This window comes from Mercenaria mercenaria, chromosome 2 (genome assembly GCF_021730395.1).
Source record: "Mercenaria mercenaria strain notata chromosome 2, MADL_Memer_1, whole genome shotgun sequence".
Lineage (NCBI taxonomy): Eukaryota > Metazoa > Mollusca > Bivalvia > Venerida > Veneridae > Mercenaria > Mercenaria mercenaria.
In genome coordinates this window covers 87891257-87914904 of record NC_069362.1, presented here as the reverse complement: position 1 = coordinate 87914904, position 23648 = coordinate 87891257, and the positions used below count along the sequence as shown (strand labels likewise).

Genomic DNA, 23648 nt, shown 5'->3' with positions numbered 1-23648 from the left:
CAGAGTTATGGGACTTGAAGTTATTAACTAGTTTTATAACCCCGAAGACACGTGAAGTTTCAATTCAATACCTGCATTAGTTTTGGAGATAGTAACTTGCAAGTAAAACTTTAACTAGAATTTTCTAAATCCAAAAGGGGGCATAATTTGCCCAAAATACATGTCCCGAGTTATGGGACTTGAGCCAGTGAGGTTGGTAATTGATCTAGAAAAAGAAAAAATAAGTTTTAAATCTATATGCCATTTAGTAATAACTGTATGTACTTGCACGCAACACTTCATCCAGGATTTTCTAAGTCCAAAAGAGGGCATAATTTGGCCAAAATGCAGGTCAGAGTTATGGGACTTGAAGTTATTAACTAGTTTTATAACCCCGAAGACACGTGAAGTTTCAATTCAATATCTGCATTAGTTTTGGAGATAGTAACTTGCAAGTAAAACTTTAACCAGGATTTTCTAAGTCCAAAAAGGGGGCATAATTTGCTCAAAATACAAGTCAAGGTTATGGGACTTAAACCAGTGAGGTTGGTAATTGACCTAGAAAAAGAAACAATAAGTTTCAAAGCTAAATGATAGCAATATGTACTTGCATGCAAAACTTTAACCAAGGTGTGACGCCGACGCCGACGCCAGGGTGAGTAGAAATAGCTAGACTATTCTTCGAATTGTCGAGCTAGAAACTGGAAAGAACCAGCTTATCACTATGTAGGAAAATTGTAGAAATGAATATGCTTATTTACTTATTTATTTATGGTCTGAAACGTTACGTGTGAGGGACAAAGTTCTTGATAATAGCATGAGCAGAATCACCTGGTTTTTGTGACCTAACATAACTGCTTATATCTAACTCTCAGGAAGCTCTTAAGAAGCTTAGACAGGATGTGCTAAATGACTAAGTGAGCCAGATTTTAACATCTTCTACATGGCATTCCCTTGTATTGCAAAAAGTACATTTCTAAAAGCATGGCTGAATTTTTTTCTTGCAGGATCATTTTTAGAGTATAACCATCAAACTTACCAGGCAAAATAAAAGGCAAACTAGGTGTTTCATATCTAATAGATCACAGTAACTGCTAAAGTAGACACTAGCTAGTAGATAAATGTATTGGGCATAAGCAGAAATAACTCACTGAATCAGTGTGAAGACCAACAATGAGGAAGTCACCATGTTCTGCAGCCTTCTCCAGGAAGTCAAGGTGTCCAACATCTGTTATAACATGAAGGAATATAAAATCTATGCAACGAAAATAACTCGTGTACCTATGAAATTTCTGTCCGTAATACAGCTTGTATACTACCATCGAATTCATAAAAGTAACCAGAGCGCTTGCACAACTGAAGTCCATTTAATAATAGTAGTTTAAAATGAATTAAATCCTTTTATGTAGCACTTAGTTCACTATTACAGAATTAAATCCTTTCATGTAACATTTAGTTCACCAATGCTACAGACTTTAATCCTTTTATGAAGCATTTAGTTCAATGAGGCTATAGATTTAATCCTTTTAAGAAGCATTTAATTAAATGAGGCTAAAGAATTTAATTGTTTTATAAAGCATTTAGTTCACTGAGGCTACAAAATTGTAATCTTTTTATGAAGCATTAAGTTCACAAGAATTAATCTTTTTATGAAGTATTTACAGTCAAACTCTGTTTGTTTGAACTCGGATAATTTGTACACTACCCTTCACTTGAAGTCACTGGCAGGTCCCATCAAAATCCCTTTTGAATAAGTTTTGTTCGATGCCTCAAACTACAGATAACTCAAACAAATGTTGATAGTTTTGATAGTTCATTGATTCTACAGAATTTAATCCTTTTATGAAGCATTTAGTTCAGTGACACAAGGCTTTCCATCCTTATATAACCAAGGCCTATATTAGGCCACTTCCCAATCCAAAAATATACTATTTTTTCCTAACTGTGTTAGAGATATTTCCAAAAATGCAAGGTAAGATTAACCAAATTATGACAAAAGATGGTTGAGATTTTGTTTACATTTTAGTATTTCCAGAGGAAGCGTTTGTCTGGAATCGATTTTTTGTCTCACTATTAGTCCTGACGAGGAAAGCTGGTTTCTTGCTGGACCTTGTTTTGGGGTAGATAGAAAATGTTTTGATGGTTTTCAGTTGTTGTGGTGTTGTAGAAGTTGAATCCATTTGATGACACCCTGTCATCATTGGGCAAAATTTTTTATGGAGGATTAAAGATGGCAGTCAAAATGGTGCCTTAAGCAAATGATAAGTTTATGCAACATTCAGATAACATATATTTAATCAAACAATACTGCCATCAGATAATTCCATTTATAAGTAGATATTCTCCAGAATGATGTGGTCAACAAATGCAACACATATTTTCATAAATGAAGTCTATGTTACAATACGTTACCAATTTGTTACCAATAAATTTAAAAAAGTCTAACAGTAAGTCTTCAATTAGATATTATGTGCATTTTCAATGCTTGTGACAAATATATTAAACTGAACAGCAACTTTGAGAGAAAATGCATATCATAAGAGTTCAAGTTTAATCCTATTATGAATCATTTAGTTCAATGAGGCTAGAGACTTTTATCCTACCTTCATGCAAAATAAAGGCAAAAATCAAGGGGTCAGATAAATTTTGCTTTATCTGGTCAGTGACTAGATAAAGTTTGGCGGACTACTTTTTGGATTTTCATTTTAAAACGATGCCATCTTGTTTTTGAGAATAACTGCTAAAAGACATATTTATGCAATTATTTTCAAAAACGTGCTTTTATTAGGTACGTGAGACCATGTCAAAAATGTATAGTGTATGCATACCGTATTTGCAATTACTACAAAAAGTTTTTATAACGGAAACGTTCGAGAAAACGGAAAGTGACTCATGTATAGCGTTTGTTCAGAATTTTAGCTTTCTACCCCTTCAAACTAGGAATATATGCATCTGGAATGGAGTGTTATTGAATAAAATCATCGAGGAAACGGTTTGCCTATTTGTTCTGTCAAGCGGCGATATGGCGTGTATGTAAGTCTCGTCAATCGTTTGCTTGGTGAGGATGGGCAAACCGGCATTCAACTGAACTTCGCCTTCGGACAAAAACTTCACTTGGCAGCAAATTAAAATTATTCTTTAATGTTCACCAGAACAGAGAAGTCGGACAAAGCAAAACAAGGTTAGCGTTTTTTTTTTGTCTATTTTATAATATTTTATTTTAAAGACCTGTTTGTGTAATGGTGGGGCGTATTAATTTCTGTGCAAGACAGACTCAGATCTAGTTGATGGTAAATTTTGAATTTCAATTAAAGAATGATTTTAGATCAGAAGGTAGGATAAATAGAACATTAGGTTACTGTCTTATAAATTTAAATTTATTAAGTTCGTCTTTGAAAAAATAAGTCTCGGCAGAGCCTCGACTTTTATATTTTCTCCGACTCACTTAATAAATTTATATTTTTAAGACAGTAACCTAATATTCTCTATTAATCCTTATATATAGCTATGAAGACTACAGAATTTAATCCTATTAGGTATGAAACATTAACATTACTGTGGCTACAGAAGTTAATCAACTAATGCAGCATTTAGTTCCTTTCAAAGATTGACCCAGAAATTATTTATATCCTACCTGGTTTATATGCTGATACAATTGTTTCATCATCAACTCATTTAAAGGCTAAATAATATTATGTGAAATTTCAAAGGATACGAAAGAGATCAAAAGCACCAGCCACGTAAACAATTCTGTCACCAGGTCTCGGGTCCTTACCCTCAGCAAATTGTATAATCTTGTTTGTGGTTGGTAGAAACTGTGACACACCTGTCCATGGACTGTGAGAATCGTGACCCTGTACAATATAAAATACATTGCTGAATGCAGCATATAAACCTAACAAATCTAAATATCAAACAGTTTACCAGAGTTTATATTAAGCAGTACATGTACTTGTGTAAAAATGAATAAATATTTATAAAGCACAATATTAGAACATGATGCAAAATAAGGTAACTATGTGAACATGAATTATGTTAACATGAATAAAAACATGAGGTAAAATCACAACATTCAGCTAGCCAGTGAACTAATCAAGCAGGGAAACAGTAGGGCCATCACAACCCATTATCACTCACCTGGTTGATTGCAGGTTCTGAATGGTATTGTCTTATAAAATTATTTTATGTTGCCATACTAAGAGGAAACTAAATCTTCATGAAAGCCGTAATTTTTAGGCTCATGTGGGTTTTTATAAAAGAGCATTTAGGTGAAATCAATTTAAATTCTGTTAGCTTTCTGAAATTAAGATTATTGAATTTTCATTTGAGGCTGACATGGAAAACGCCACCTTCTAGCATGCATGTTTTTTAAGGAATAAAGCTAAAATTAATTAATGACTATTATCTAGTAATTACTGCTTTATAGCCATTTTGACAAGGCAGTCTGAAAGACAGCTAAATGCCCCGCCACTGCCATGGATAGTGAACGGGTAAAACCTTTGATTTTAGCTGTGACCTTGACCTTGAACTGACATGGCTGACTCATGAATTCTGCACAACCTCTTGATGAGGTGATCATTTGACCAAAGTTTCATGAAAATCCTTCAAGGGGTTTAGGAGATACAGAGTGGACACCAAATGGAAGGCTCAAACCTTCGACCCTTAGTTGTGACCTTGACCTTGAGCTGGCATGGTTGACTCATAATTTCTGCACATCGTTCTGATGAGGTAATCATTAGACCCAAGTTTTATAAAATTCCTTCAAGGGGTTTAGGAGATACAGAGCGGACAGGAAAGGGAAGGCTCAAACCTTTGACCTTCAGTTGTGACCTTGACCTTGAGCCGACATGGCTGACTCATAAGTTCTGCACATCGCCTTGATGAGGTGATCGTTTGACCCAAGTTTGATGAAAATCCTTCAAAGGGTTTAGGAAATATAGAGCGGACACAAAATGGAAGGTTCAAACATTTGACCCTAAGCTGTGACCTTGACCTTGAGCCGGCATGACTGACTCATGGGTTCTGCACATCGTCTTGATGAGGTGATCATTTGACCCAAGTTTTATAAAATTCCTTCAAGGGGTTTAGGAGATATAGAGTGGACACAAAATGGCAGGCTCAAACCTTTGACCTTGAGTTGTGACCTTGACCTTGAACCGACAAGGCTGACTCATGGGTTCTGCACATCCTCTTGATGAGGTGATCATTTGATCCAAGTTTCATGAAAATCCTTCAAGGGGTTTAGGAGATATGGACCGGACACGATTTTGTTACGGACGGAAGGACGGACAGAAGGACGGACGGAAAGACGGACGGAAGGACAGAAGGACGGAGGCAGACCATTCCTATAATCCCTCCGCCACGGCGGGGGATTAAAAAGTAGTTATTAGCTGGTAGTATAATATTCCTCTTATCTACAGGAGAGTTTACTTGAAGCAATTGACCATACGCCAGGCTCCGCCTACAGGTCACGTGGTACCATAAAATACTAAACCTCCGACATTTAGATCGATAATGGCTGCTGCTGCTACTTTACGCGATATTTTTGAAGAGACTGGCAAGAAATTTCTGTCATATTATGTGTCTTTAAAACATTTAGATGAATTGCGAGAAAGTACTGTTAGGAGTCATACTTTGATAGTTTTAGGATTTTCCGATGTTCGGGGACGGAATTAGTTGAGAAAGCATGTATATTCAGAAGTCAAAAGAAGACGTAAGAAGGTTACACGACGACAATCACTGATGATATTTATTGTTGAGAATTTTGTGTTGCTTCTTTAATAAATCACTAACAAGTGTATGCGTATTTTTATCATTATAAAAATATTTGTTTATCATTCAGTTTGATATTTTCTTAGTATTTTCTTGACTTGTATTCTATCAGTACTAATGCCCCATGTGCAAAACTTGAAAAAGTGCATTGAAGGATAATGACACATTTACATTTTAGGTATAAATAGTCCTTCCTCATCCTAATAATAATTCACATCACCGATGCCTTTCCACGTACATGTTGATTGAGGTAACTGAAAAGTTTGGGCACGAATAATGTAGCATTTTTAGTTTATATTTTTGCTACTTGAACATTTTGGCACTCTCTCTTCAGTTTCTCGTTATGTAAATGCCCAATAAGAAGCGTTATGGCTTAGAAATAAAACAACAATGCCTAGTTTACCTTTGGCCTACGATGTGTCTGCGGAGCCCATACACTGCCCATATCCTCCTTTCTGTGTGGCTTCCATGTGGAGGCTGGTGGGGGATGGGGGGGGGGGGGGGGGGTGACAGTGCGATTTTCGTACGGATTCACGGGTTTTGCAGCCTCTACAATTTTGTTTAGCGAAAAGTTATACATATCTGAATTAATCGAGAGCCCGTAGACATGTCGCAGGTGGCATTGCACAATTTCCGCACGGGCATCGTTAGGAGGCTATGCGCTGATCGTGAAGCCAACGCACGATATTCTGTGGACATAGTGCCTAAAAGAAATCGTACGGAGGTTGTGGACACCTGAGACCTTCACATGGCCCTCGCACAGCTGCCACAAGGTTCCTGCTTACTGCAGTACCGAATGAAAAACGCACGGATATTGAGCAATCATCGCGCGGCAACCCTACATCGGCTACATATTTCCGTGCGGCAACACTGATATGGCATTACATTTTTCAGATGCTTATATATATTGGTCATCTCCAGCACGTAAGATTTCTGTTGGAACCTTGCGGTGACTGCACTGAAACTGCACGATTTCTGTATAATCTCTGCGCAGCGTCTGTAAGAATTTCTCCTGGCTTACAAGAACACAAAAAAACAAAAACAAAAAAGAACAACAAACAAGAGGCACATGATGGTCCTGAATCGCTCACCTGTCCTCACATGACCCAGTTTTGAGTATTACGTCATTTTTTCTATTATTTGACATAGTGACCTAGTTTTTTGAGCTCATGTGACCCAGTTTTGAACTTGACCTAGATATCATCAAGATAAAAATTCTGACCAATTTTCATGAAGATCCATTGAAAAATATGGCCTCTAGAGAGGTCACAAGGTTTTTCTATTATTTGACCTATTGACCTAGTTTTCGAAGGTACGTGACCCTGTTTTGAACTTGACCTAGATATCATCAAGGTGAACATTCTCACCAATTTTCATGAAGATCTCATGAAAAATATGGCCTCTAGAGAGGTCACAAGGTTTTTCTATTTTTAAACCTACTGGCCTAGTTTTTGACCGCACGTGACCCAGTTTCAAACTTGACCTAGATACCACCAAGATGAACATTCAGACCAACCTTCATACAGATCCCATGAAAAGTATGGCCTCTAGAGAGGTCTAAAGGTTTTTTTATTATTTGACCTACTGACCTAGTTTTTGAAGGCACGTGACCCAGTTTCAACCTTGATCTAGATACAATCAAGGTAAACATTCTGACCAATTTTCATGAAGATCCATTCAAGGGTATGGCTTCTAGAGAGGTCACAAGGTTTTTCTATTTTAAGACCTACTGACCTAGTTTTTGATCGCAGTTGACCCAGTTTCAATCTTGACCTATATATCATCAAGATAAACACTCAGATCAACTTTCATACAGATCCCATGAAAAATATGGCCTCTAGAGAGGTCACAAGGTTTTTTCATTATTTGACCTACTGACCTACTTTTTGAAGGCACGTGACCCACTTTCTAATTTGAACTAGATATCATCAAGATGAAAATTCTGACAAATTTTTATGAAGATCCATTCACAAGTAGGGTCTCTAGAGAAGTTACAAGGTTTTTCAATTTTTAGACCTACTGACCTAGTTTTTGACCGCACGTGACCCAGTTTCGAACTTGGCCTAGACATCATCAAGATGAACATTCAAACCAACTTTCATACAGATCCCATGAAAAATATGACTTTTAGAGAGGTCACAAGGTTTTTCTATTATTTGACCTACTGACCTAATTTCTGAGGGCACGTGACCCAGTTTCGAACTTGATCTAGATATCATCAAGGTGAACATTCTGACCAATTTTCATGAAGATCTTGTGAAATATATGGCCTCTAGAGAGGTCACAAGGTTTTTCTATTTTTAGACCTACTGACCTAGTTTTTGACCGCATGTGACCCAGTTTCGAACTTGACCTAGATATCAAGGTGAACATTCTTATCAATTTTCATAAAGACCCCATGAAAAATGTGACCTCTAGAGTGGTCACAAGCAAAAGTTTACACACGGACACATGCACGGACGACGGACGCTGCGTGATCACAAAAGCTCACCTTGTCACCTTGTGACAGGTGAGCTAAAAAATGGCACGATGCCCGTATTTAATGTGAACACATACACAGTAGCCCGCAGCCACCTACGATGCCAAATTTAGTCTAATTTATCGCACAGCGTCCAGGTGGTCAAATGTGAATTAGGTGAAAGCTAGATATATTAATACCATTGTATATACAAATATTTAGTAGATTCCGTCAATTTTATCCACTTTCAATTGTCTGTGAGGACGTCCACAAGTCTTAATCCAGCGAAAACACTTCTCAAAACTTTAATTAGGTTTTAGAAAAGGGATAATCTAGGTGTTCTGGGAAGCAACTATCGGACTTGCAAAGTCCCCACTGACACCTTTTTACCATTTCTAATAAGTTTTACTTGTATATATAATCATTTTCAAAAGGCATTTATCAGTTGTTTTTATCACTGTCGAGATCGCAATGTCGGAGGGTAATATTTATATTAACACCGTCTCGGGATGTGCATCGAATCAAGCCCATTGATTGGTTGATCGCTTATCGATTTATTGGTTTGACTGACAGCTGGCATTTGGTCAATTGTTTATTTATAAGAGACAGACTGATGATGGACAAAGACTGATCACATTACCTCACCTTAAGTTGACAGCCTCAGGTGAGCTAAATACACTGTGCAAATGTAAACAGAGAAATATAACTAAATCAGCAAATCAAACCAGCTTATTCTCTATAAAACAGCTTATTTTAAATTCCTTTTCATTATACAATCGTAGCAATTTCAGATCTGTTTTTTTTTGCAACCATAAAATTCTTTAAAATTCTTTAAATTAAAGTTGAGTCATCCAAGGAAAAATATTAAAATGCAAGCTCTACACAGAAGTCACAGAAAATTTACACCCCACTAGCACCCATGCCTAGCATACAACAAATAGTCTCAACACAGCACAAAACTACAAAGTTATTCATAACCACAGCGTTAAATTTTGAGCAGTAATAACTGAATTAAATACAACAAGAGCTCGCCGAACACGAAATGCCCCCCTTGATGTATTCAGTAATTGCACAAGGAAGAGAAATTATATGCTCACTGTAAAAGTTCTACCATTCTGGTTTAATCTGACCTTGACCTTTAACCTATTAACCTAACAAGAGATTACAAAGAGATCTTGGCACCATCCACTGAGCCATTTTTGAATGTTCCAAATTTCAAGACTAACTCAAGGTCAAAATCAAGGTCAAATTTCATTTCGGTACAAAACAATGTGTATGTGGTCCAAATTTGAAAGCTGTGGCTTGAGAAATGTGAAAGCAGGTCACTAGATCAATTTCAAGGTCAAAGTTCATTTCGGTAGACAGAACTATGCATGTGCTTCAAATTTGGAGGCTGTAGCTTGAGAAATGTGAAAGTAGGTAATAAGTAAAAATCAATGTCAAATTTCAATTCAGAACACAAAAATATGCATGCGGTCCAAATTTGAAGGCTGTAGTTTGAGAAATGTGAAAGTAGGTCACTAGGTTAAAATCAAGGTCAAATTTTATTTCGGAACATAAAACTATGCATGTGGTCCAAATCTGAAGCCTGTACTTTCAGAAATGTGAAAGTAGGTCACTAGGTCTATCTCAAGATCAAAGTTCATTTCAGTACACAAAACTATGCTTGTGGTTCAAATTTGAAGGCTGTAGCTTGAGAAATGTGAAAGTAGGCACTAGGTCCAAATTTGAAGCCTGTACTTTCAGAAATGTGAAAGTAGGTCACTAGGTCTATCTCAAGATCAAAGTTCATTTCAGTACACAAAACTATGCTTGTGGTTCAAATTTGAAGGCTGTAGCTTGAGAAATGTGAAAGTAGGCACTAGGTCAAAATCAAGGTCAAATTTTATTTTGGAACAAAAAACTATGCATGTGGTCCAAATTTGAAGCCTGTACCTTCAAAAATGTGAAAGTAGGTCACTAGGTCAATAACAAGGTCAAAGTTTTTTTCAGTACACAAACCTGTGCATGTGGTCCAAATTTGAAGGCTGTAGCTACAGAAATGTGAAAATAGGTCACTAGGTCAAGATCAAGGTCAACTCATGTCAAGGTTCACCTTGCCACTCAAAACTATACATGTGGTCCAAATTTGAATGATGTAAGTTATGGACATGAAGATTCTAAGTTTTTCCCTATATAAGTCTATATGAACCATATGACCCCTGGGGCGGGGCCATATTTGACCCTAGAGGGATAATTTGAACAAACTTGGTAGAGAACCACTAAATGATGCTACATTACAAAATATCAAAGCCATAGTCTTTGTGGTTTGGACAAGAAGATTTTTAAAGTTTTTCTCTATATAAGTCTATGTAAAACATGTGACCCCCAGGGCGGAGCCATATTTGACTCTAGGGGAATAATTTGAACAATCTTAGTAGAGGACCACTAAATGATGTCATATACAAAATATCAAAGCCCCCCTAGGCCCTGTGGTTTTGGACAAGAGGTTTTTCAAAGTTTTTTTCCTATATAAGTCTATATAAACCATGTGACCCCCAGAGTGGGGCAATATTTGACCCCAGGGAAATAATCTGAACAATCTTGGTAGAGGATCACTAGATTTTGCTACATACCAAATATCAAAGCCCTAGGCCCTATGGTTTTGGACAAGAAGATCAGAAACCGTTTAACTGTTCCTGGCCAATGCAACCTTGACCTTTGACCTAATGACCTCAAAATCAATAGGGGTCATCTGCTGGTCATGGCCAACCTAACTATCAATTTTCCTGACACTAGGCCCAAGCGTTCTTGAGTTATTGCCTGGAAACCATTTTACTGTTCCTGGTCACTGTGTCCTTGACCTTTGACATACTGACCTCAAAATCAATAGAGGTCAACTGCTGGTCATGACAAACCTCCCTATCAACTTTCTTGATCCTAGGCCTAAGCGTTCTTGAGTTATCATCCGAAAACCGTTTTACTGTTCAGGGTCACTGTGACCTTGACCTTTAACATACTGATCTCAAAATCAATAGAGGTCATCTGCTGGTCATTACCAACCTCTCTATCAACTTTCATGATCCTAGGCCCAAGTGTTCTTGAGTTATCATCCGGAAACAGTTTTACTATTCAGGGTCACTGTGACCTTGACCTTTGACATACAGACCTCAAAATCAATAGGGGTCATCTGCTGGTGATGATCAACCTCCCTATCAACTTTCATGATCCTACGCCCAAGCGTTCTTGAGTTATCATCCGGAAACGGATTGGTCTACATTCAGACCGACCGACCTACCGACCGACATCTGCAAAACAATATACCCCTCCTTCTTCGTAGGGGGGCATAATAAAATTATGTTTTGAGACCCTCCTCAAATTGCATTTTACAAGAACAAGCTTAAGCAACTAATCAGATGCTGGACTGACCTTAAACAATCAGTCAGATGGCAGATGCTGGAATGAGGAATGAGCTCAGACAACTGATCAGATGCTGGATGAGCTCAAACAACCAAACTGATATTGGACTGAGTTCAGACAACCCACCAGATGCTGGAATGAGCTCTGACAACTGATCAGATGTTGGACTGAGCTCAAACAACAAAAATGATGCTGGAATGAGCTCAGACAACAGACCAAATGCTGGAATGAGCTCAGATAACTGACCAGATGCTGGACAGAGCTCAGACAACAGACCAGATGCTGGAATGAGCTCAGACAACTGGTCAGATGCTGGAATGAGCTCAGATAACTGACTAGATGCTGGACTGAGCTCAGACAACAGACCAGATGCTGGAATGAGCTCAGACAACTGATCAGATGCTGGACTGAGCTCAAACAACAAAACTCGCTCTGGAATGAGTTCATCAGTGGGTGGTCTAGTGGTAACACGCTTGACTGTCAATCCAGCGGTCCAGGGTTCAAATCCTGGTCCAAGCACTGAAATTTCTGAGATGCTCTTGAGTGTCTCCCACCTAACTAAGAGGCCTGTACTGGTTCTTCCCAGGAAAGACAGCTTCGCATGTATCGGTGCTATACAGCGGGCATGTTAAAGAACCAGACTGTCTATTCGCAAAGAGCTAGGCTAAGTTAGCCGGACAGGCCTGTATCTAAAAAGGATTTCTCTCTATCTGTTCTGGGGGATCTTACTCTGTCCCTCTAGTCAGATTGCTCTGTGTCTGTACTAGTAGAGGATGAATTTCGCGCCCTGTGTGGCTGCGTTTGTACTATGTAAGGCACCTTTGAACGTGTTTATCATGAAAAGGGCACTATATAAATCTGGTATAATAATAATAATAATAATAATAATACAACCAATCAGATGCTGGACTGAGCTCAGACAACCAACCAGATGCTTCACTAAGCTCAGACAACCAAACATATGGAATGAGCTCAGACAACTGATAAAATACAGGACTGAGCTCAGACAACCAAACTGCTGATGAACTGAGCTCAAACAACATAGCAGATGCTGCACTGAGCTCAGACAACAGACCAGATGATGCACTGAGCTCAAAAACCAACCAGATGATGGACTGAGCTCAGAAAACTGTTCAGATCCTGGACCGAGCACAGATAACTAACCAGATGCTGGACCGAGCTCAGACAACAGACCAGATGCTGGACTGAGCTAAGACAATAGACCAGATGCTGGACTGGGCTCAGACAAACGATCTGATGCTTGACTGAGTAACTGCCCTCCAAACAGGACAGACAACTGATCTACAGAAAATCAGAGAAGAGAACTGACTTAAAAAACAAGAGGACCATGATGGTCCTGAATCGCTCACCTCTTTCCACATGACCCAGTTTTGAGTATGACGTCGTTTTTTCTATTATTTGACATAGTGACCTAGTTTTTGAGCTCATGTGACCCAGTTTTGAATTTGACCTAGATATTATCAAGATAAAAATTCTGACCAATTTTCATGAAGATCCATTGAAAAATATGGTCTCTAGAGAGGTCAAAAGATTTTAATAATTTTAGACCTACTGACCTAGTTTTTGACCGCAGTTGACCCAGTTTCAAACTTGACCTAAATATCATCAAGGTGAACATTCAGACCAACTTTCATACAGATCCCATGAAAAGTATGGCCTCTAGAGAGGTCATAAGGTTTTTTTATTATTTGACCTACTGACCTAGTTTTTACGGCACGTGACCCAGTTTCAAACTTGACCTAGATATCATCAAGGTGAACATTCTGACTAATTTTTATGGAGATCCAGTCACAAGTATGGTCTCTAGAGAGGTCACAAGGTTTTTCTATTTTCAGACCTAATGACCTAGTTTTTGACCGCACATGACCCTGTTTCGAACTTGACCTAGATATCATCAAGCTGAACATTCAGACCAATTTTCATACAGATCCCATGAAAAATATGGCCTTTAGAGAGGTCACAAGGTTTTTCTATTATTTGACCTACTGACCTAGTTTTTGATGGCACGTGACCCACTTTAAAATTTGACCTAGATATCATCAAGATGAACATTCTGACCAATTTTCATACAGATCCCATGAAAAATATGGCCTCTAGAGAGGTCACAAGGTTTTTCTATTATTTGACCTACTGACCTAGTTTTTGACCGCACGTGACCCACTTTCGAACTTGATCTAGATATCATCAAGGTGAACATTCTGACCAATTTTCATGAAGATCTCATGAAATATATGGCCTCTAGAGAGGTCACAAGGTTTTTCTATTTTTAGACCTACTGACCTATTTTTGACCGCACATGACCCAGTTTCGAACTTGACCTAGATATCATCAAGATGAACATTCAAACCAACTTTCATACAGATCCCATGAAAAATATGGCCTCTAGAGAGGTCACAAGGTTTTTCTATTATTTGACCTACTGACCTAGTTTTTGAAGGCACGTGACCCAGTTTCGAACTTGACCTAGATATTATCAAGGTGAACATTCTGACCAATTTTCATGAAGATCTTGTGAAATATATGGCCTCTAGAGAGGTCACAAGGTTTTTCTATTTTTAGACCTACTGACCTAGTTTTTGACGGCACGCAGGGGTGTAAAATTCTTTTTCACACCACTCGCCCTGCAGGACTAGTAGCTAGTAAAATCTACTCGCCCTTAGTGGACAGTCACTCGCCCTAATAATTGACATTTTTAATACTGTCACGTTTTATGGAAGGAGTATTATGTACAAGACAACAAGCAAATTCCAGATATAACACATAGCTCGTACACTACGTTTCCTTTTGATTATTCATTTTTGTTTCTTTTTAATTTTTTATTTTTAACCCCTACGTAGTTTCCTAAAGTGTCAGGAAAGTATTAAACATCAGTTATTTTCATTTTCTCAAAACTTATTTCCCGAAAAATAAGTGCCCTAAAAATATGGACACAATAATCATCATCCACCTACCCGTCTTGAAAGCGAAAAAAAATGTTGACGATCATCGGTAATTATTCTGTTGATAAACTACGTAATTGACCTGTTTTTCATCAATTAACATCCTCTCAAAGAGCTAGAAGAAGTGTGTCGGTATCATGACCTATGAAGCGGAGATCAAAGCGGTATTGTTGCACGAGATTGTCATGGCATTACGTCATATTACAGTTTTCGCGTCATGTGACCTATTTGCCCTCAAAGAATTTACATTATCGTTTAAGAAGAATATTTAAAAAAAATACATGTACAAAGATTCATTTCAAACTTATTAAAAACTGCAACAACATCATTTTGTTTTATTTTAAAACCACATTTCTATTTACGTCCACGAGGTCACGTAACGTATTCCGCCGCACTAACAGAAACCTTTTTACCAAAAGAAATCGTTTAACTCGATGTATTTAAATTACTGCCGCTTTTTCATTATTTAAGATTTTTTAATTCTGTTTTTTGTTCTTTCTGGTCAAAAGTCCTAACTTTATGCCCATAGTATGTATCACTTATTTTCTCTTAGAAAGAAATCAGTAATTAAGATCGCGCCGTTTGAAATTTAACAAATGATTATATGAAAATTCGACCGTTTTCATACAAATTTGCTTACATTTCCGTCGATATTTTATTAAAATCTTAGTAGAATTCAAATTGTATTACTTCTCAAGCGATGTTGAAAAACTGAAGCGATAATGTTAAAAAATGAATGCACTACGCGCGTTTTTTTTTGTGTACGTGTCGATAAACAAAAGTAACGGAGATGTAAATTTGATATTACGATAGGTCGCACGTGCTCTCGGAATGGAAAATTACCATGACGTTTTGATATCTTTACGATTCGCGGGTAAATTCCAGTCAATCAAAGTAGCAACTGAACTATCTCAAAGTTTGTTGACGTTTTCAAGATGTAATTTCTGAATTTCATTAAAGCTACGACGTAAAAACCACTCGCCCGATCGGTCGAGTATACAGCGAGATCCACTCATCCTACCAAGACTTTAACTCGCCAATGCGAGCAGGCGAGTGGAATTTTACACCCCTGGGCACGTGACCCAGTTTCAAACTTGACCTAGATATCATCAAGGTGAACATTCTGACCAAGTTTCATGAAGATCTTGTGAAATATATGGCCTCTAGAGAGGTCACAAGGTTTTTCTATTTTTAGACCTACTGACCTAGTTTTTGACGGCACGTGACCCAGTTTCGAACTTGACCTAGATATCATCAAGATGAACATTCTGACCAATTTTCATAAAGATCCCATGAAAAATGTGACCTCTAGAGTGGTCACAAGCAAAAGTTTACGGACGGACGCACGCACGCACGCACGGACGACGGACACCGCGCGATCACAAAAGCTCACCTTGTCACTTTGTGACAGGTGAGCTAAAAACTAGGCAGACAGAGCAACCTATACTTTCTTGTATTCTGAGTAAAAAGATGTCAGCTAAATTCTTCCTCTGAATACCATTTTTCTCATGTGGTTATTAAAACTAGCTGTTATGTGTACAATAAAATGAATGCAGATTGTGTAAGCTTGTGTGCACTACTGTGAAATAATTTACTATTGTTGGCTCACATTTTCATGGTTTCAGCCAAAAACCAGCTATATCCTGACATAAATTTATAATTTTGAAACTGCAAAGATCAGAGGAATTTTATTTTAATTATTTTTTTTTTTTTTTTGCATGGGTGCAATCGCAAACTCCACAAATATTAGTGTCCCACAAATGCAAATACTTCAAAGTATGTAGCAATTTGCTGTGTATATAGTGCAGATAGGCTGTAATAAGATGCTTGTGTGATCAAAATGGAATAAAACAGCTATTATCATTGAGGATCTTTATTTATACAAAATTATTTTAATGACTCAAATTAAATACAATCACATCTTTCCAACTAGAGCCGTCACAGGGGTGACGATTTATACCCCCACAATACAGCCTTGTCACAGAAGTAAGCCAATGTCAAAGTCGAACCTCAAAATCAATATGGGTCATCTGCTGGTCATGATCTAACTGCCTATTAAGTTTCGTGATCCTAGGCCCAAGCGTTCTTAAGTTATTGTCTGAAAATGGTTTAACTGTCCCGGGTCACTGTGACCATGACCTTTGCCCTATTGACTCAAAATCATTTGGTGTCATCTGCTGGTCATGACCATAATTCCTGTCAACTTTCATGATCCTAGGCCCAAGCGTTATCAAGTTATCATCCGGAAATGGTTTAACTGTTCTGAGTCACTGTGACCTTGACCTACTGACCTCAAAATCAATAGGGGTCATCTGCTGGTCATGACCAACCTCTCTATCAACTTTCATCATCCTAGGCCCAAGCATTCTCAAGTTATCATCCGGAAACCCTTTAACTGTTCCGTGTCATTGTAACCTTGACCTTTTACCTACTGACCTCAAAGTCCATTTTGACCTGTATTCATGATGTTACACCTGTGTACCAAAAATCATTTAAATCTGTCTAGCCTTTCATGAGTTATTGTCTGGAAACCATGAAAACCAACAATCCGACCGACCGACAGACAGACCAACAAGCTCACTCCTATATACCCCCTCAAACTTCGTTTGTGAAGGTATATCAAAGTCAATAATACAATCAATATGGCATTAAAAATGATACAAACATTTAACCTAGAAGTTAACCTCTATATCTCTTTTCTTAAATCTGTACAAATTTAACTAGTGCTGTCACAGGAGTGACGAATTATACCCCCACAATACGACCTTGTCACAGAAGTAAGCCAATGTCAAAGTCGAACCTCACAATCAATAGGGATCATCTGATGGTCATGATCAACCTCCCTATTAAGTTTCGTGATCCTTGGCCAACACATTCTCAAGTTAGCATCCGGAAATGGTATATCTGTTCTGGGTCACTGTGACCTTGACCTTTGACCTACTTACCTCAAAATCAATAGGTGTTATCTGCTGGTCATGACCAACCTTCCTATCAACTTTCATGATCCTAGGACTAAGCATTCTCAAGTTATCGTCCGAAAATGGTTTAATTGTTCGGGGTCAATGTGACCTTGACTTTTGACCTACTTATCTCAAAATTAATAGGGGTCATCTGCTGGTCATGGCTAACCTCCCTATCAACTTTCTTGATCCTAGGTCCAAGCATTCTCAAGTTATCATCTAGAAACCATTTAACTGTTCTGGGTCATTGTGACCTTGACCCTTGACCTACTGACCTCAAAGTTGAACTTGACCTGCATTTTATAATGTTACACCTGTGTACCAAAATTTATTATCCTAGGCCCAAGCATTCTCAAGTTATCATTCCGAAACCATTTAACTGTTCCCAATCATTGTGACCTTGACCTTTGACCTACTGACCTCAAAGTCAAGATTGACCTGTACTTTATGATGTTACATCTGTGTACCAAAATTTATGACCCTTGGCCCAAGCGTTTTCAAGTTAATATCTGGAAACCCTTTAACTGTTCTGGTTCACTGTGACCTTGACCTTTGACCTACTGACCTCAAAGTCGAACTTGACCTGTATTTATGATGTTACACCTGTGTACCAAAAATTATTTAAATCTGTCTAGCCTTTCATGAGTTATTGTCCGGAAACCATGAAAACTAACCAACCGACCGACAAGCTCACTCCTATATACCACCATCCACCCCCAAACTTCGTTTTGTGGGGGTATAATTATAATGCTTAAATATCTGATCAAATCCTGTAACACTGGGGCCATGAATAAGAATGTTAGTAAATCTAATAATTTAATCATTTCAATTCAGAAGTTTTAAGTTTAAGAAGAAGAAAATAGCAACTTGATTTTTACCATAATATCAAGATGTGGAGGGAAATGCGAGGCAACTCGAAGTTTGTCTACCTGTAGTGCACAACACTAAATAAACAAAAATAATTCACGCTTAATAAAAATTTATTTTACTGAGATATAAAATCTAGCAATAACCTTAATGTTATAATTTAGGAATATAAGCAGCAAAAGCTGTATTTTCTTCATGTGGTCTCTATATAAAGAACAATTCCCCATTGCAATAATAGCACCAATTTTGTCATGTGTGTCTTTGACCTTCAGGCTACAGCTATTGGTCTGTAACTTGTTATACACTTCCATTCTGTGAAGAATATGTGATTGTATCAAATTAACAGGATTCAAACAGAACATCCCAGTGAAAATTCAAGTACTTCTCGAGGACTTTATTATTTTTTCAAGAAGTGTTTTATTTTTCTCAAAACCAAACCTTGAAATCTTAGTCCTAACAACTTTAATCAATTACTTCCATAAGTGACCAAATACCACATTTTCTTTCAAATTATCTTCACTCTTTTTTCTGTTTCTTAATTACATTAAGGCATGTTCTTTAAAGGTGGTGAATCACATTTAAGCAGCATCTTGATGACATTTTTTACTTTTAATTTATTCTGTTAGAAATCTATCTAGGTTAATGAGGTAATAATAATTTTTGAACTTGTATTTCCAATGTATTTCACTCAAATATACAATTTTTAATACAAATCTTTTAACAATTTTAACCCAAAATAATCTTATGTTTATATCATTCCTTAGGCAATGTAATAAAACTATGTTTATCAAATTAAATACTATGCTAAAATAACTCTATTTTGGTTGGGCAACCAGGTTAGGAAAATCAAATTTTAGAAAATGTGTCCATGGAAAATCTAACTTGAATCAAGGCACACAAATAAGTGTTAATTTCCGATATTTAAGTTTCAAACAAATTCGTTACTTGACCTCATTGTGATTAACTACCTTTAAGGTCCATAAGAAACATTTTTCAATTTATTTATTTATTTATTTGGGTTTTACGGCGCACCAACACAGTATAGGTTATATGGCGCCAAACAGGACTATAAATTTTGGTTCCACATCTCATTTACAAGGAGTTTGGGTGAAATTCTAGCAGTCCTCTTCAAAATTCAAGATCCCTTTTATAATTTTTCATTGTTTAGATCATTTTAAGAAGCTTTCAAGGACTAGAATCAAAGTCAAGGACTTTTCAAGGTCTGTGCAAAACCGTATGCAACTAAGGACTGAAGGCCACAAGACGAAGTCTTTGGAAGTTTTTGTATGATGGCATACTTTTGTTTACCATTGTAAAAGCAAGAACTAATATTGAGACCCAACAGATATTTTATAACAAGAGCTGTTCGTAAGACAGCGTGCTCCACTATTCGGCGATTTGACAGTAAAATGAATATATGTCTCAATAACAGACCTCTACTTTAAAAGGAATATACACCAAGGGGCAAAATTCTGTCAAGAACACAAACTAGAGTTATTGGGATTGTTACCAAACATGCAGATGATGATGGTAAAAGTATATTTTGAGTTTCAAGTCATAACCTTATATAGTATCAAAGTTAAGTCCAGAAAACGAAGATTGTCAAAAAAATTTAAGTATGACAGGGACATAATTTGGTCAAAAATACAAATTAGAGTTATGGGGATTGTTACCACTCATACAGATGATGATGATAAAGATACATTTCAAGTTTCAAGTCTTTATCTTATATTGTACTAAAGTAACATCAAGAAAGCGAAGATTGCCAAACAAATTTAAGTATGAAAGGGGCATAATTCTGTCAAAAATCTGGGTATAATGGGCCCAGCCCCTGCACATACTTTGTTTGTATGCTGGACAATGTTTATGTGAACTTACTACTAGGTAATCAGATATACAATAACTCTGGAACCTACGACTGGATCTGATCCATCATGGAATCCAAGATTTATTGTTGCTGAAGATATTTTGGAAGTTTGTATCAAATCAAACCATAAATGAAGTCTCTATATGGCTGCAAAAGCCAAAATAGCACATTTTGGACCTTTAAGGGGCCATAACTCTGGAACCCATGATGGAATCTGGCCAGTTCAATGAAGGAACCAAGGTCTTGTGGTAAAACATGCTGTTTGCAAGTTTGGTTAAAATCAAATCATAAATGAAGCTGCTATTGTGCAGACAAGGTCAAAATAGCTAATTCTGGCCCTTTCAGGGGCCATAACTCTGGAACCCATTATGGGATCTTGCAACTTTAAGAAAGGAACCGAGATCTTATGGTGACACAAGTTTTGTGCAATTTGATTATTAAAATTCAAATCATAAATGAAGCTGCGATTGTGCAGACAAGGTCAAAAAATAACTAATTCGGGCCCTTTCAGGGGCCATCACTCTGGAACCCATGATGGAATCTGGCCAGTTCAAGAAAGGAGCCAAGATCTTATGGTGATACAAGTTGCGTGCAAGTTTGGTTAAAATAAAATCATAAATGAAGCTGCTATTGTGCAGACAAGGTCAAAATAGCTAATTCTGGCCCTTTCAGGGGCCATAACTCTGGAACCCATAATGGAATCTGACCAGCTCAAAAAAGGAACCAAGATCTTATGGTGATACAAGTTGCGTGCCAGTTTGATAAAAATCAAATCATAAATAAAGCTGCTATTGTGCAGACAATGTCAAAATAGCTAATTTTGGCCCTTTCAGGGGCCATAACTCTGGAACCCATAATGGGATCTGGCCAGTTCAAGAAAGGAACCGAGATCTTATAGTGATACAAGTTGTGTGCAAGTTTGAGAAAAGCACATGTCTCCCACAACTGCCCCTATGAAAAATGTTAGTTTCTCTAGAGGTTTTAGACGAGTTGATCCAATTAGATGGTCTGGATGAGTGAATCCAATCAGTAATTCCAGGGCCATAAATCAAAAGTGCCTGGGCAGATTTGGCTAGTTGAACTTGGGTAAGGTCTTATGGCCAAACACATTTTGTTCAAGTTTGGTGAAGATCGGATGAGAAATGTTCGGCTTAGAGTGCGGACAAGAGTAAAAAGGCCGATTTTTTTATAATTCAAGGGCCGTAACTCTAAAATGCCTGGACTGATTTGGCTAGTTATCAAACTTGGCCGAGGTCTCATGGTCAAACACATTTTTTTTAAGTTTGGTGAAGATCGGATGAGAAATGTTTGATTAGGAGTGCAGTCTGAGTAAAAAGGCCAATTTTTTCGATAATTCAAGGGCCGCAATTCCATAATGCCTGGACCAATTTGGCTAGTTATCGAACCTGGCCGAGGTCTCATGGTCAAACACATTTCTGTTTAAGTCTGGTGAAGATTGGATGAGAAATATTCGAATTAGAGTGCGGACAAGAGTAAAAAGACCGATTTTTGGTAATTCAAGGGCCATAACTCCAAGATGCCTGGACCGATTTGGCTAGTTATCGAACTTGGCTGAGTCTTATGGTCAAACACATTTTGTTCAAGTTTGGTGAAAATCGGATGAGAAATGTTCGACTTAGAGTGCGACAAGCTTTGTGACAGACACACACACACACACAGACTGGAGCAAATCAATATGTCTCCAACACCACTGTGTGGTGGGAGACATAATAAAATCATAAATGAAACCACTATCGTGCAGACAAGAAATTGCTGATGCATGGACGGACGACCGACAAAGGGTGATCACAAAAGCTCACCTTGTCACTATGTGATAGGTGAGCTAAAAATAACCTAAGTATAACACCTTGATGACCTTGACCGTGGGTATAATGGACCCAGCCCCTGCACATACTTTGTTTGCATGCTGGACAATGTTTATGTGAAGTTACAGTAAGATATAAGCAATAGTAACAAAGATATTACAGAAAAACAAAGGTTGCCGAAAAACTTTAACCTTAAAAATAACCTAAGTATAACACCTTGGTGACCTTGACCTTTGGTATAATGGACCCAGCCCCTGCACATACTTTGTTTGTATGCTGGACAATGTTTTTGTTAACTTACAGTAAGATATAAGCAATAGTAACAAAGATATGACACAAAAACAAAGGTTGCAGAAAAACTTTAACCTTAAAAATAACCTAAGTGTAACGCCTTGGTGACCTTGACCTTGGTTATAATGGGCCCAGCCCCTGCATATATTTCGTTTGTATGCTGGACAATGTTTATGTAAAGTTACAGTAAGATATAAGCAATAGTAACAAAGATATGAGAGAAAAACAAAGGTTGCCGAAAAACTTTAACCAAGAAAGCTCACACCGATGCTGACGCGAGTAGAATAGCCCCCCTATTCTCAGAATAGTGGAGCTAAAAAATGACAATTTTTAAGACAAATATAACACAGATGACAAGCAAGTACAGACACTTAAATGACAGTAATGAATTGTAAGTCATATAATTGTAATTTAAGTTAACTGTTCACATTTTGTTCAATAAAAATCAGGACAGTTAAAAGGCCCATGTCACATCCCACTGCAAATAGTTGTTAAGTGCTTCTTCATGTCAAAGTAGTTATCCACTTTTTGTGTAAGGTAACACTTTGTCGAATTAACCACCAGATGACATAAGGTTATATTTCTATTGACAAGCAAGCAAATGCCATCTTTAGATATCAATTAATGCAGTGTTTGTGTTTTAATTGCTCATATATATATTGGTAGTTCTTAGCACCAGAGTATGCATTATACTGCTTCAAAGCTTTTTCTGCATATAAACAGATAAATGTGTAATACAATGAAGATTTATCAAGAGGAAATATTTCAACTGGCCAGTTTTTCAACTCTGGCACTAACCAAGGTTTAAAACAGTAATAGTTAAGTCATTACTAAACCTTGCATAATCTAATGGATTTTTACTAAATACTAGACGTATATAATTGCCAAAGTATTACCACAGCCTTCGTACCAGTTAATGCAATCAGGGAAACATCTTACCGCTATGTTACATGTACATACAACTTGATATTTTTCTTAAATCATATCTACCTGTCAAACATTTTAAGCCACTATGCGGAACAGTGGTGTATATAATAATGTAATTGCCCCTCTTGTTCAAACTGATGACTGAAGAATGCTTTGACACTGGAACCTCAAACATGGTTGGTCATGACCAGCAGATAACCTTTTGGTTTTTAAAGTGAGTTGCTCAAAGATCAAAGTCGCGGCAAAATTAAGCTGAAAGTTTTCGGTTGATAACTGAAGAGTGCTTTGGCCTATAGAGTCATCAAACTTTATCGGATAATGAACTGCGAACAGTAGATGACC

The 23648-nt window shown here is 37.4% G+C and overlaps 1 protein-coding gene across 2 annotated transcripts in view; it reads right to left on the bottom strand.

The window, feature by feature from the left end:
* The window catches only part of LOC123564523 (ethanolamine-phosphate cytidylyltransferase-like), a 59137-nt gene that overhangs the window by 9224 nt on the left and 26265 nt on the right, over nucleotides 1-23648 (bottom strand). The window contains exons 9-11 of one of the 2 annotated variants that reach the window (XM_045358173.2): nucleotides 18407-18472; nucleotides 3695-3833; nucleotides 1131-1207 (exon numbers count right to left, since the gene is read on the bottom strand). In XM_045358173.2, coding sequence (XP_045214108.2) covers nucleotides 1131-1207; nucleotides 3695-3833; nucleotides 18407-18472 — 282 coding nt within the window. The remainder of the gene's footprint in view (nucleotides 1-1130; nucleotides 1208-3694; nucleotides 3834-18406; nucleotides 18473-23648) is intronic. The other variant, XM_045358174.2, reaches the window with a different exon arrangement.